Source organism: Mytilus edulis, chromosome 12 (assembly GCF_963676685.1).
Source record: "Mytilus edulis chromosome 12, xbMytEdul2.2, whole genome shotgun sequence".
NCBI classification, from domain to species: Eukaryota; Metazoa; Mollusca; class Bivalvia; order Mytilida; family Mytilidae; genus Mytilus; species Mytilus edulis.
Window position 1 is genome coordinate 71,883,493 of NC_092355.1, and position 14,192 is coordinate 71,897,684.

The 14,192-nt window shown below is 33.6% G+C and overlaps 1 protein-coding gene across 1 annotated transcript in view; it reads left to right on the forward strand.

The window, feature by feature from the left end:
• Window positions 1-3,641: 3,641 nt before the first annotated feature.
• The window catches only part of LOC139499075 (uncharacterized), an 86,278-nt gene continuing 75,727 nt past the window's right edge, over window positions 3,642-14,192 (forward strand). Inside the window, exons 1-5 of the mRNA XM_071287746.1 lie at window positions 3,642-4,066; window positions 9,256-9,373; window positions 11,093-11,167; window positions 12,453-12,476; window positions 13,274-13,357. Of these exons, the coding sequence (XP_071143847.1) occupies window positions 12,459-12,476; window positions 13,274-13,357 (102 nt within the window). The 5' untranslated portion in view covers window positions 3,642-4,066; window positions 9,256-9,373; window positions 11,093-11,167; window positions 12,453-12,458. The remainder of the gene's footprint in view (window positions 4,067-9,255; window positions 9,374-11,092; window positions 11,168-12,452; window positions 12,477-13,273; window positions 13,358-14,192) is intronic.

The window sequence follows — 14,192 nt, forward strand, 5'->3', positions numbered from 1 at the left end:
GTTGTTTATGAAAACTGCCGGCAGAGTGTTACGTAAAAGCATTTTAAAGTGTTACATAGCCAAATTTTGCAAGCTATTTCTTAAATTGCAACGAATAACATCATAATAGATTCAAGCGCTCGATTTTTCACTTGAGTAGAACGGTTTCTTATTATAAGAATCGTTCAAATGTCATTCATGGGTAAAGACAAAACATTTGGTTTATCTTTTGTTCATGATGCAAAGTTATTAACCTATTATGTCTGTTTGAGTTGCTCACCCCCACAATATCTTCGGACAAAACGTTTCTATGCAGCATTAAATTTGATTTTTCAAGGATCAGCTGTTTAACATATATATAAGACCGTATGGAACGGTCAATATACAAGACTGAAGGGCGGATCCATGATTTTTGAAAAGGGGGGGGGCATAATTCCAGAAAACGGAATATATATATATTTAAATCGGTATAAATATTGATTTTGTTATCAATAAATTAAAACCAAAATAATTATTATTTTACAGTTGTATATCATATTTGTTTTTCGTTTATTAAGTTGTTTTGAACATACCACATCAGGCCCAACGTTAGTTTTCTCGTTTTATAACTTCTGCGTCATATCTGAGATTACTATAAACTTGAACAGTGTTAAAGCAATCCCAGTTGGTCATTTTGGTCTCTGGTGGAGAGTCAGTGTCTCGCTGTGCACCATACTAGATCATACTACGTCTTCAGAACTTATTTGTATAAATTATTGCTAGGATGAAATTTGAAAAAAAATAGGCAGGACAGGAGTTTTGAGTAAAACTGAAAAAAGGCAGGATGAGACACTAGAGTGAAAAATAAAAAGGCAGGACAGAGATTACAGCTAAAAAAAATGCAGGACATTTTTCATCCTAGCCCCCCATAAAAAGTTATTTTGAAGATCAGCTGTTTAACATATTATACTATAGAGCATTCAATTAAAGACTTAGGTGCGAAGAGACATTTTTTAACGATTTTGTGTTAAAATATCATATAAATCGTGAGAAACATGAAAAATGAATCAAAAATGTGTTTATCAAAGGCTTGTGATAAAAATTTCCGGAAACAATTCCTGAAACGATTTGGATATTATGTGCAGTAGTTTCCCGCTTCATGTCAAAATATTTTTCCAGTTACGTGAAGAAATGACAATACCAGACGGTTTTGGTGAAACATACACCAAGATGTATTCAAGGTTTTGTGACTACACAAGGAAGTATGTTATTATATTGTTAAAATAAGACGTGCATTTTGAAAATATTGGTCCCACAGCCGGACAGCAAATCCACAGGCACTTGTTTCTTTCCATTGGAAGGTCGACTATCCATATAAATAGAAGCTTCTATTTATATAGATAGTCGACCTTCCAATGGATAGAAACAAGTGCATGTGAGCAAATCTCAGGTTGTCATATATGTAGCACAGGCACTTCGCCACTTGTTTCTGTCAAATGGGGGTTTCTATCCACTTCGGCGGGGCACTTTCTTACGAGTGTGGATAGTAAACCCCCCGAGGTACATGTAACAAGACAGTGCCTGTGATATGTAGTTATTTCAAACAGCTGATCTTTATGAGTGTCTCCCCTTAATGATGACATAGGCGGATCCAGGTAGGGCCCCCCCCCCCCCCCCCTTTTGTGGGAAAAATTTGGTTGATTGTTTTGAGAATCACTGACGCATGACTGGAGAGGGCCCTCTTTTAGGTCAGTCAGTGGGTCCCCCCTTATGAAAATATCTGGATCCACCAGTGTGATGTACAAAAATGTACTCTTTAGTTTGAACTGGGACTTTACATGTATACTATATATATATAAATGTAGCTAACGGGACTGGAAACTGATCGATCTGTTGAGATTTCATTGCCCTGATAGGGGATTATTGAATTTTTGTTTTGATTGACAACTTATCGTGTCACGTAGTAAATGAGCATTCAGTACATGAACGTAAACGAGAGATTTCGGGAAACAAGTCGGGCTTAAAGAGATTTGGTATTTTTTGCGAATGAACCAGAGCTATCCAAAAGAGTTCAAAGGAGGAAGATATATAAAACAATTATAGGTCACCATACAGTCGTCAGCAATAAGAAAATCTCATACCATATAGTAAGCTATAAAAAGTCCCGATATGAAAAAAGGTGAACAATTCTAACAAGAAATCTAACGACCTAATTAGTACATGCAGTAACAATACAATTTACTAAAAACAAATATCAAAGACCTAAATCAATAAAAAATAATAAAATCACAGGCCCTTGACATGGGATGGGCACATTCAGAAATTAACAGAGCTTTCTGTATATTTGATAACTTTAAATCTACAGTATAAGGTTGTAAAAGAAAATATCATTGATGTCATTGACAGATAAAATAAAATTGACTATAAAAAGTACCAACTGATCAGTAGTAAAGGCCAAAGTAGAAAAAATCTACACTTTTCATGAGCAACTTGTGGTTCAAAATATATGAGAGATTGAATAAAAATATCATGACGTCGCAAAAAGATGAAAAAACTTCAATATTCGTACTGAGTCTGGTTTTCTTATATTTGGTTGCTATGTACAAATCTGTAATATTTGCATTTAATATACCAAACTGATGCTTTTAAATTAATGTATACATGCCGTACAATATTTTTCAGAATTATTTTACTCCATTCGCTAACACATTTCTATGCTAAAACATCACTATATTATATATTTGTCCCTTTAAGGGTGCAATCAACAGTTTTTTTCTATGACATCATATTTTGAGGGACCATGCATAAGTGACCCTTAGTGGTGGACTGATTAATAAAGATACTTGTATAAAACTAGATACAATGTATCACTGGAATCAGAATGTTCTCTAGTTCATGTAGTTTATAATGACATAAAAATAAAGTGTACTTTTAATATATTAAAAAAAATCCATCCAAAGAACATGGGGAAAAAAATGCCTAATTTGAACATAAAAAACCTGAAATCATGATACATGCACATTTTACATAATCAAAACTGTATGAAATTTATCATGTGTTTATAGGTTTTTACCTTGCCTATCAAAAAAATCTTGTTTCAGAGTACGGTCACCTGCTCCGAAAAGAGCTACAGTGGCTGCAAATAAGTTTTAAATTTTCAATGCCAGTAAAACAGAGTGTTTACAGTGTTCATGGTGTTGTCTCCCCTCAAAACATGTATATTTAATATAATTTTTTAAATTATTTCAATCATTCAACATGATACTTTTTCACCAATTAAGTCAATAAACAGGGGGTTTCCCTCCATGGTTATTTTTAGTCTGGGAATAACCCCTAGTTTTTTATACGAAACTGTTTATAGCACCCTTAATCAGAACCCTAGGAGGTCCAGTGGGGAAAGCCAGTGACATTGAAGAGCTCCTTCCGGTGGTCACGCGGGAAAAGGGAGATAATCTTAAAATTTTGAGGTGGCGCTGTAACCAGCGTGTAAACAAAAACATAGCCTGTGCTTCAGACAATAAATTTATTAAAACAACTTAACATCCATAAGTATTTAAGGTTAGTTTTTCATTAGAATAGATTTTTGCACACGACTGCCAAAATAGGTATTAAAATAAGTGCTGCGTTACTGAAATATGATAAATCAAAAGACGTCCTTCGTAGATTTCCAAAAAAATGCGGGTAATCCCCCTGTTTGCTAGGAACTGACACAAATGCATCCTAAAGCTTTTCATTGGTCGAGATATAAATAAATGTGACCCAGAAACATATGGGCACATGACTATGTATAGGATTCCCCGTCACTCTGAGTCTTGTTTACATAATAAATACTTCAACCGGAGGTCAAAATTCAACACTTTTCAAACATTTTTGGAGTTATTTCGGCGCAAAATTAAGCAAATTATGTCATATTTAACAGTTTTTAACCACGAAATTGATTGAGACAATGAAGGGTGATGATGTTTCCAGGATTTTAAATATATTTTACTTAAAAATGAGGATGGATTGAAGGCTTTACACCGTCATTTGTTGATGTTTTTCATGTTGCTCAAACTCCTCGTATTACATTTTCAGTAGTTATTTAATTATGCTGCAGTGTGTAACAGATGTATGTAGTACATTGAAACTGGGTTAATCTATGAACGAATTTGTCCATATAAATGACTTCAGTTGTCTGGAAGTACCCCCCTTTTTTCCCCCCAACTTTTCAAAAATTTCAGCAAGGGGTAAGTCAAAAGTTATTGTCTGGATAAAAAGCCTACGCAAGTGCAAAGTGTAAGCACTCAGTTAATCTTTGTTTTAAGCCATTTTTTTTAGGTTAATGGTTACAGTCATTCTTTGATTCAGTAAATATTAATCTGAAATCAACTTGTCAATTTAAAAAAGTACCAATCAACAAATATTAATCTGATGCATGAATAATGTTCACCTGATTTTTAGTCTTCCTTCTTGTTGTTTATATAAAAAAACCTAAGCAAGTTGGAAGTTGACACTCACACATGTTTATAAATGTCTGTCCTGTCCTTATCATGCATATCAAGCAACATGGTGTACACTTAACCATTCATGTTAGAGTGTGTCTGGGCCCTGGGGCATGTTTAACTCCTGAGAACTTGAGAATAACATTCAATAGGAATGCCCAATGCCTAGTACATCCAATTCTTAATACATGTTAGAGCTATATGACCATTTAAAGCATTAACAAAATGCTGTATCACTTCTAAGATCTACTATGAAATTGGCATATGAAAGTCTCACTCTGATTTTGGTGATCCTGTTTTGTTGCATTGATATTGATGCTTGACCCACATTTTAATTTTACACCAATCTACAAGAAAACAAATCTTGGACACAGGATTTATAGTTTAATCAGAATCATACCATTCCTATATCTGTGTGCTGATTTTTCTGCTATATAATACTTTTTTCACACATTTTACTCCATTCTAAAAGCACACAATTGCAATAATTTGCAAAATCATGTGATTACATATAGGAAAAGGGCACTCGGACATCTCATTCCTAATACTACACAAGGAGCAGGATCTACTTACTCTTCCAGAACACCTGATATCAATTGTATGTTGGGGGTTCAAGTTGCTTAGTTTTCTTTTTTTTCTAATTTGAATATTAGTTTTTCATAAAAAAAGTATGAAAAAAGAGAGACTACTGAAAATGATTTATTTAGGTGCAGGCGTTACCACACTTCAGAAAAACAGTGAAAAGTCGTCATGATAGGCCATTTGAGAGACATCAAGGATACCTCACTATGTCTAGGAGAACTGAACAATTTAAAAACCTTTCTGTTTCAGTCCTTCACACCTAATCAATCATTAAAGACCATCAAGTTGACTTTTTATATCTTTGATTTTTTTATGTCCCAAATACTACAGTACATACATGTACATGTATATGCAGGATATCAGTGACGGATCCAGAACTTTTTCTAGGGGGCTGCTGACTGACTTAAGAGGGGCCCGCTCCAGTGATTCCCTATTTAATCAACTGAAAAGGGGACCCCTATGAATATGCTAGCTTTGCATCTATGAATCTCAGGTTTTTCAATGACAATAAGTTTTATTGTATTGCAACAGCATTATTGTCTCATGTACATTTACCCCACTTTAGCAATAAAAAATGGTTGAGTGTTTCACATTGTATATTTAAAAATATAGAAATGTTTAGAAATAAACGTTTATTAAATGATAAATAAATACAGTCATAAAAATAATGTTAAAATGAAACATACGTAAAAAATATTTAAAATAATTTAAGAGTATTATTGTTAATTTTCTACAGTTGCTATATGAAATTATAATATATTTTAATTGTCTACAAATTTCTATGTGATCCAAGAATGAGAAGGTTCACATTTAAATTGGAATTGAATGTTTTTTATTTGAATTTTACTAATGGAAAACTAATCAGATGTGAATAATTGCCAATGAGACAACTATCCCAAAATACTCATTTGGAGTGGATATATAGGCATTTTTTTGCTACATGAAAGCCTTTAAACATGAGAAAATCCCATAATGTATATACTATGATTGTTTTCAGATGTTTGTTATCATTTCATTTAAATTAAAATCCTTCTTATTTTTATCTTAAATAATCAAAAGGAGGTTTATATGATTCAACAAAAATAAAGAAATTATTTTAGACTTTTGATGTAAATACATGTAATTGATTTATTTTTTAATGACTTTATATTATATGTCAAAGAAGGAGGTGGGGGATGTTGCAGGGGTCCTGATTCCAAAATCCCGGGCTAAAAACATGATCTTCTGAGGTCCCAAATAAAAAAAAAAATCACGAAAGAAAATCCTGGATCCCAAAATCCTGAGCTTAAAAACACCCAATCCAGACGTCCTGAAAAAGTCCTGCCCTCCATCAAGAAAAGTTAATAATCATATACAGCGACACAAATTTTCTACTTATTTATTCATTTACTTCAATACCTTAAATCCATCAACATAATAACATATCAATCTTTTTAATAGATATATTAAATAATGTTTAAATAAAGTATAACTTTATAAAGTGCAACATTAAATTATCTTACATGTATCTGTTATTTAAAAGGTAACTTTTCATTCAATCATTCATATCTTTAATTCTTCATACCAGTAATTGATATTAAATGTATCCACCACCAATAAAACCTGGCCACAACACCTAGCCAATACTGAATGTGGCAATAAAATTCAACAATAAATCACATAATTTGCTTTTTTTAGCATGAAAGGAGGGGCAGAATTTCTACTGTCCTACTGGTTAATATTTCATATACCTGAAATCTTTAAAAGATACTTTACATACCGGTAGATATAGGAAGATGTGGTGTTAGTGCCAATGAGACTACTCTCCATCCAAATAACAAATTATAAATTAAACCATTATAGGTCAATGTGAGGCCTTCAACACGGAGCCTTGGCTCATACCGAACAACAAGCTAAAAAGGGTCCTAAAATTACTACTGTAAAACCATTCAAATGGGAAATGCCTATATGCACTATTCAGCAAAAATAATAGTACTGTTGTTCAGATAAACAAGGGTCTGGATGGGGTGTTTTCCATTACCTTTGCATTTATTCTTTACACTCATTTGTCTCTATTTTTATGCCCCACCTACGATAGTAGAGGGGCATTATGTTTTCTGGTCTGTGCGTCCGTTCGCCCGTCCGTCCGTTCGTCCGTCCGTTCGTTCGTTCGTCCGTTCGTTCGTTCGTCCGTCTGTCCCGCTTCAGGTTAAAGTTTTTGGTAGAAGTAGTTTTTGATGAAGTTGAAGTCCAATCGACTTCAAACTTGGTACACATGTTCCCTATGATATGATCTTTCTAATTTTAATGCCAAATTTAGAGATTTTACTCCAATTTCACGGTCCACTGAACATAGAAAATGATAGTGCGAGTGGGGCATTCGTGTACTGAGGACACATTCTTATTTTTATACTTTTTGTCCATCATTTCTATTTTCTCAATATATAAATGAGCACATCAAAAGTTCAAATAATTATGATGTCTGGCTAGGATATTTTATAATTTATTTCTGGGATGCGTAGGAAGGCGTCCCAGATAAAAAATAAAATAGCCTTGTCAGACGTCATAATTATTTTGACAAGTATGTCATTTGCTCTATTCCTTATTACAGTCAATTTTCTCTATTCTTTGTTCCTTTAGTCATAGTTCTCAAATTTTTTATGCTTTTAGCCGTAGTTCCCAGTGGCGGGTCCAGGGATAAGGGTTTCAGGATTGGAATCCCCCCTTTTTATGGACAATCAATGCATTTGAAAGGGAACATTTAGTTGGAACCCCCCTTTATCCTGGGTAGGGAATTAACCCCCTTTTCAAAATGGCTGTATCCACCCCTGGTTCCCTATTTTGTGAACCCTCACCCTGTACTATCTGTAAGAAATGATGGATAGAGGTTGAGGATAAAGTTAAAGTATACTTATGTAGTTGTTATATTTTTCCTATAATTTTATTTTGTTTGTTTTTGTTTTTTGTCACACACTTTTTGGGTTCAAAAATAATAATATAAAACCATTTAATTAACCTTTTTACTATTCGAGACAACCAAACAAATCAGCACAAATGCTTTACACAACCGTAATAATTTAATTAAAATTTAAATGCTAACATTGACATGCCAAAAATTCAAGTTTTAATCAAAATTGAAGTCTCGGGCTAAGAAAGGGGCGTTTATTTCGTATGGTCTGTGGGAATTTAATGGATTTCAGCATCGAAAAAGAGGCAAACAAATAGCTATAACCCGATCTGATCAATAAATTATGTTATGGATAATGTTCATATCTTTCTGCTAACCATCAAAAGTAATTATCTAGTAGGATTTCGTGAGCTCAGAAACCTTAATTTGTTGAAAAATGGCGTCGATTTATGTGCTTCCTTTTTGCAGCCTCAGTTACAATTCGACAAGGAGTGATGGGTATTTATGCAAATATTTAGGGACTCCTATCATCATAGATACTATTTTTGGTCATTTTATTTTTAAATAGCCAATAGGATGCGAATGTGTCAGTTATTTTCAGAAGCGGAAAACACCCGCCATATTTTTATCTTCCAAAATAACATGTCTCTTGCCATTTTCAGATGTTTGTTTCTTGTAAAATAAAATCTCCTAAGAAGAAAATATAGCATAGTCACCTGTAAAACTTACCTATATAACTAATTAATGATGAAATGACACAAGTTTAATTGTCTTTAATAGTAAATTTCTTGAAAAATCACACGTACACGATGTAAACAAATTACCGAGATGGCGCGATACTGTCGCCGTCTATGTAAAAATCGCAATTGTCGCCCTTGATTTTTTGGCCGTTACGTCATATGGAAGGAGGCGCAGAACTGATCCGTGGCTTTCCCACTGGTCTATATATAAAACAGACAGCAACCAATCAATGATACAGGTCGAAATGGTATTCAACAATAGATTCCCTGGACTCCGAATCAATAGTCCTTAGCATGCTTAATCAGAACCCTAGGAGGTCTATATATAAAAAAAAACAGGAAACAATCAATGAGACAGGTCAACATGTGGTATTCAACAAAAGATGATCTTTTTGATAAAATTTTGAGGCCTTGGTGACCGAGTGGTCTAAGTAGTGGACCTACTGTATCACTAGCCTGTCAACACTGAGGTTGGGAGTTCAATTCCTACATGAGGCTGGAGCACTCGACTCCAATCTTAATTGACTAGGATTGTCAGTTTTTCTACTGAAGCATGTGAAGGTTGGTGGTTACTCTAATCTTAATTGACTAGGATTTATATTTCCAGATTGAACATCTATTGTTTGTATATATTTGATCCTTGTCCAGTCAATGTGAACCTTGTCCAGTCAATTATATAACTGTCCAGTCAATGTGAACCTTATGCCGTCTAGTTCCTTTTTAAGGTAAGTGTACATTAATATATGTGAACTATATGTAGGACTATTTACTACTGAAATTTGTTTGAAATGAAAGAGTGTCTTAACTCTAAAAGGATAATCAGCATATAGTTTTTTCGTTCAAAATACTGTAACATTAAACAAGACACAAAAAAGCCGAAAGAATAATTATAAAATTATATTCCTACAAATATAGATTGGTTGAACTTTAGCATTGAACTTGTGCTAAATGAAAAAAAATGTGAAATATGTCATGGCCAGAGACAGTAACCAATCAATGAAACATATCAAAATGGTCCCATTTGTCAACGAGACACTAACCAATCAAAGAAACATGTCAAAATGGTCCCATATGTCAATGAGACAGCAACCAATCAATGAACTATGTCAAAATGGTCCCATATGTCAATCAGACAATATCCAATCAATGAAACATGTCAAAATGGTCCCATATGTCAATGAGACAGTAACCAATCAATGAAACATGTCAAAATGGTCCCATATGTCAATGAGACAGTAACCAATCAATGAAACATGTCAAAATGGTTCCATATGTCAATGAGACAGTAACCAATCAATGAAACATGTCAAAATGGTCCCATATGTCAATGAGACAGTAACCAATCAATGAAACATGTCAAAATGGTCCCATATGTCAATGAGACAGTAACCAATCAATGAAACATGTCAAAATGGTCCCATATGTCAATGAGACAGTAACCAATCGAAGAAACATATCAAAATGGTCCCATATGTCAGTGAGACAGTAACCAATCGAAGAAACATATCAAAATGGTCCTATATGTCAATGAGACAGTAACCAATCAATGAAACATGTCAAAATGGTCCCATATGTCAATGAGACAGTAACCAATCGAAGAAACATATCAAAATGGTCCCATATGTCAGTGAGACAGTAACCAATCGAAGAAACATATCAAAATGGTCCTATATGTCAATGAGACAGTAACCAATAAAAAAAACATGTCAAATGGTCTTCAACAATAGACAATATAACATGTTATCTAAATTGTCTTATGAAGGAAAGACAAATTTGAAATAATTATTTCAATCTGAAAATAGAAACATTTATGTTTTCAGTAAGAACATCTATTATTGGTATTATATCATTTTATTATTTAATGATTATACCCTATGGAACAAAGGTCCGTAGGGTATACTGTTTTTTACTCATCTGTCAGTCTGTTAGTCAGTCCATCTGTCCCTCAGTCCTGTTCTTGTCATATCAACTCCTCTAAAACCACACAACAGAATTTCATGAAACTTTGTAGATAATTAAGCACTGATATGATAAAATGTGAAACAATTCAAAAGAGAAAATCAACAGCCTATTACAACAATGAAGAGGGTTGGGGAATACAGCTACCAACAACAACCACTACACTACAGGTTCCTCGATATGGACAGGGGATATGTAGCTACCAACAACTACACTACAGGTTCCTCGATATGGACATGGGATACAGCTACCAACAACAACCACTACACTACAGGTTCCTCGATATGGACAGGGGATACAGCTACCAACAACAACCACTACACTACAGGTTCCTCGACAGGCACATAATCAGATTGTAAACAGATCAATTGTTTAATGTGATTGCCATCATTTCCTTGCTTATTTGTTGACAGTTTAGAGAGGCTTGAAATTAATGAATTTAATATTGTGTTAATGCTGGTAAATAAAACTTTTGAAATTTTTAGGTCTGTGGATGTGCAATTGATGTTCTTGTGTTTGATGGAAAAAATCACACCCTGTTTGTAGAATACCTCATTTAGGTAAGTAATCAGATATACAAGCTTTTGAGTTTAGTTTTTAGCTCAGCTGGCCTAAAAGGTGATCTGAGCTTTGGCCATCCCTTTGCGTTGGTCGTCTGTCTTTCTTCCAGTGTAAACTTTTTCAGAGATCTTCTCTGAAAACCCCAGACCAAAAAGTGACCTAAATAAAAATGATAAGCATGTAAAGATTTATCTGCAACGAAAATTTCAAACCAATCAGACAACCCTATTTTGAGTTATTGCTGTGATCGGCAAGGCCCTGCGCCATGCACAAATTGCACATTTTGACGAGAAATGGCGCATAGAGTTGCAAATGTCAGCGCCAGTGTGGCGCTCGATATTTTCAGGTTTGTGTCTAACTGTTTAGATCTATTAAAATGAATTTCCGATCGTGTTTAGTGTCACTATATTTGTGTACAAAACTGTGTTGTGTTCCCTCCAATGACAGGAGCACCACCTATATATTTGTGGGCCTTCTCTGGTGTTTTTCTTCATGTTAAGGATAGCAACGTGCGGTATATCTGATTACTGCAAAAATGCAATTAACCATCATCCATGATCTAAATTTTTAAAGTAAACAACTTAAATTTTGTGAAAGTTGGCTAGAACAGACGAGAATTTGTTTTTTAAAGTTATAACTTGGAGAAAAATCTGTCACCTTGTTTTATAGAGTGATTGTCTCTGAAAAATCATTTTTTGAAGTGTTTTGCTGTTATTTATAAACATGTAGGAGCTAGGTTAAACGTGTAAATTACAAAAATGATCAGTTGACAAGATTTTATTACTCTGAAAATGTTGAAAAATATATGTCAACCTGTGTATTTGAGTTATTGCCCCTGAAAGATACTTTTCCCCCTTTTTGCCTGTTATTTAAAAAAATAGGAGCTAGCTATAGGGTAAAAGTGTAAACTATAATACGATCAGCATGACAAGATCTTTTTACTCAGATTTTCCAGTTTTGGAGTTATTGCCCCTGAAATATTGATTTTTACACGTTTTTGCCTGCGACTTCTGTCCTCATTTCTTGATTTGATCATATTAAGTTTATGTGATACTTTTAGTAAAACTTTATATGTAGGAATATCAACATAAATGGTCAGTAAAAATATTCCAGAAAAGTTGACATAGTCTTTTAGATGCTAGTATTTCATGTATTTGGATTATATTCATATCTGAAAATATTAGGTCAGTAATTCACAAGTCCATAAGGAGCATGTATTTTCAACTGGCATTAACAATTATAACTCAATGACAACTACACATAGTTTTATTTTCTTTTTTTTAGGTTATAATGGAATATTGGAGTAAGGTAAGATTTACTTTTTAAGTCCAATTGTCATATGATCTTTTATTTCCATTTTCTTACCAAAAATACATGTATGTGATAATTGTGTCTCCCAGACAACATAATATCTCAAGGAAAGTCCTACATTGACTGTTTTAATACAGTTACTTCAGAGTGGAGGCATCACTTTGTCTAGCTTTCTTGTTAGGTTACTGTCTCTTTATTTTATTATCAACATCTCTTTTTATTCAGTCTACATATATAATTTTATCATTAAATAAGCATGGTGGTATTTCTACTATCTGATATAAAATTAGTAAGAAAATGATGAGAAATTATCAAGGGGACAACTAAAGGTGTTAATGAATGACAAATACAACTACATATCACCAATAATATAACAATGCATAATGAATAAACTAACTTTTATAAGTTTGACCCGACTTATCAAGTCATTTTCCGGTTTGCTGATGACTCAAAGAAAACACTTGTTTCTATAATGCAAAATACACAGCTGATACTTAACAATGTAAATATGTAGACAACCTGATAATCGGTACATATCCTCTCTGCCTGAATGTTATTTGAGGTGAGGATACCCCGATTTATATAGTTATTTGAGGTGAGGATACCCCGGATTTATATAGTTATTTGAGGTGAGGATACCCCGGATTTATATAGTTATTAGAGGTGAGGATACCCCAGATTTATATAGTTATTTGCCATGCAGAAGAATAAATAATTATTGCTTTATTTAACAGTTATTTCATTCATTTTTCATTACAATCTATTAAGTGTAAAATCTAATGTTTTACTTACAGAAACTTTCTACAGCTGCTAGGAATGGAGATATAGGAGATGTGAAAATATGCCTAGAGAATAAAGCAGACATTGATTATCAAGATGTAAGTAAAATAGTCTCATCAGCAGAGGCGGATCCAGGGGGTGGTCATTCGGTGCCGGTGACCACCCCCTGGGTTTGCAAAAATGGTGCACCATGTACCAAAAAATGGTGCACCTTGAACATTTTGAAAAATAAATTTGTCGATCAAATCAATTTGTCTATCACCAATCATAAAGTTGTCATTACTTACCTTAATAAGGCTAAATACATGTATATTGACAGGTATGTTTATACAATGAACATGTAATCAACAATCGCGCTTATTACTTTGTTTTTAGCAGGTAATTTATACTTTTTTTACATTACGTTTATCTTAATTTTTAAAGTCTGTATAATAACTTTTCTCGACCAATAATATTTTTTTACTGTGATGCCGAAATTCAAAAATAATTTTAAAGTTTTAAAGTCACATAAATATTCTATATTGAATGAATACCCCCGTTCCATCATCTGTTTGTCTAAAAGTTTCGTTCATTCCAATTTTTTAGTAACTTATACCCTCTTTCCTTCAGGAAACGCCACAAATCAGCCCCCTCTGAAGTACCAACGACTTGTAATGGACCTAGCATTGATACGAATAAAAGTGATCAGATTAAAGAAACAACCCCCGACTTAAATATAAGTACAAACAACATTGGTTTTGTAAAACAATCAACACGTAAATTAACAAACGAAGAGAAATTTAGTTTGATAAGAAATCATTTCCAACCTGGAATAAACTATAACTTTCCTATAAAAAAAAAATATGCAGGAAAGAACAGACTGTTTCAGCTGAATTGGCTTAATCGCTATGATGGGCTAGTGTACTCACCTTCACAAGAAGGAGCTTACTGCAT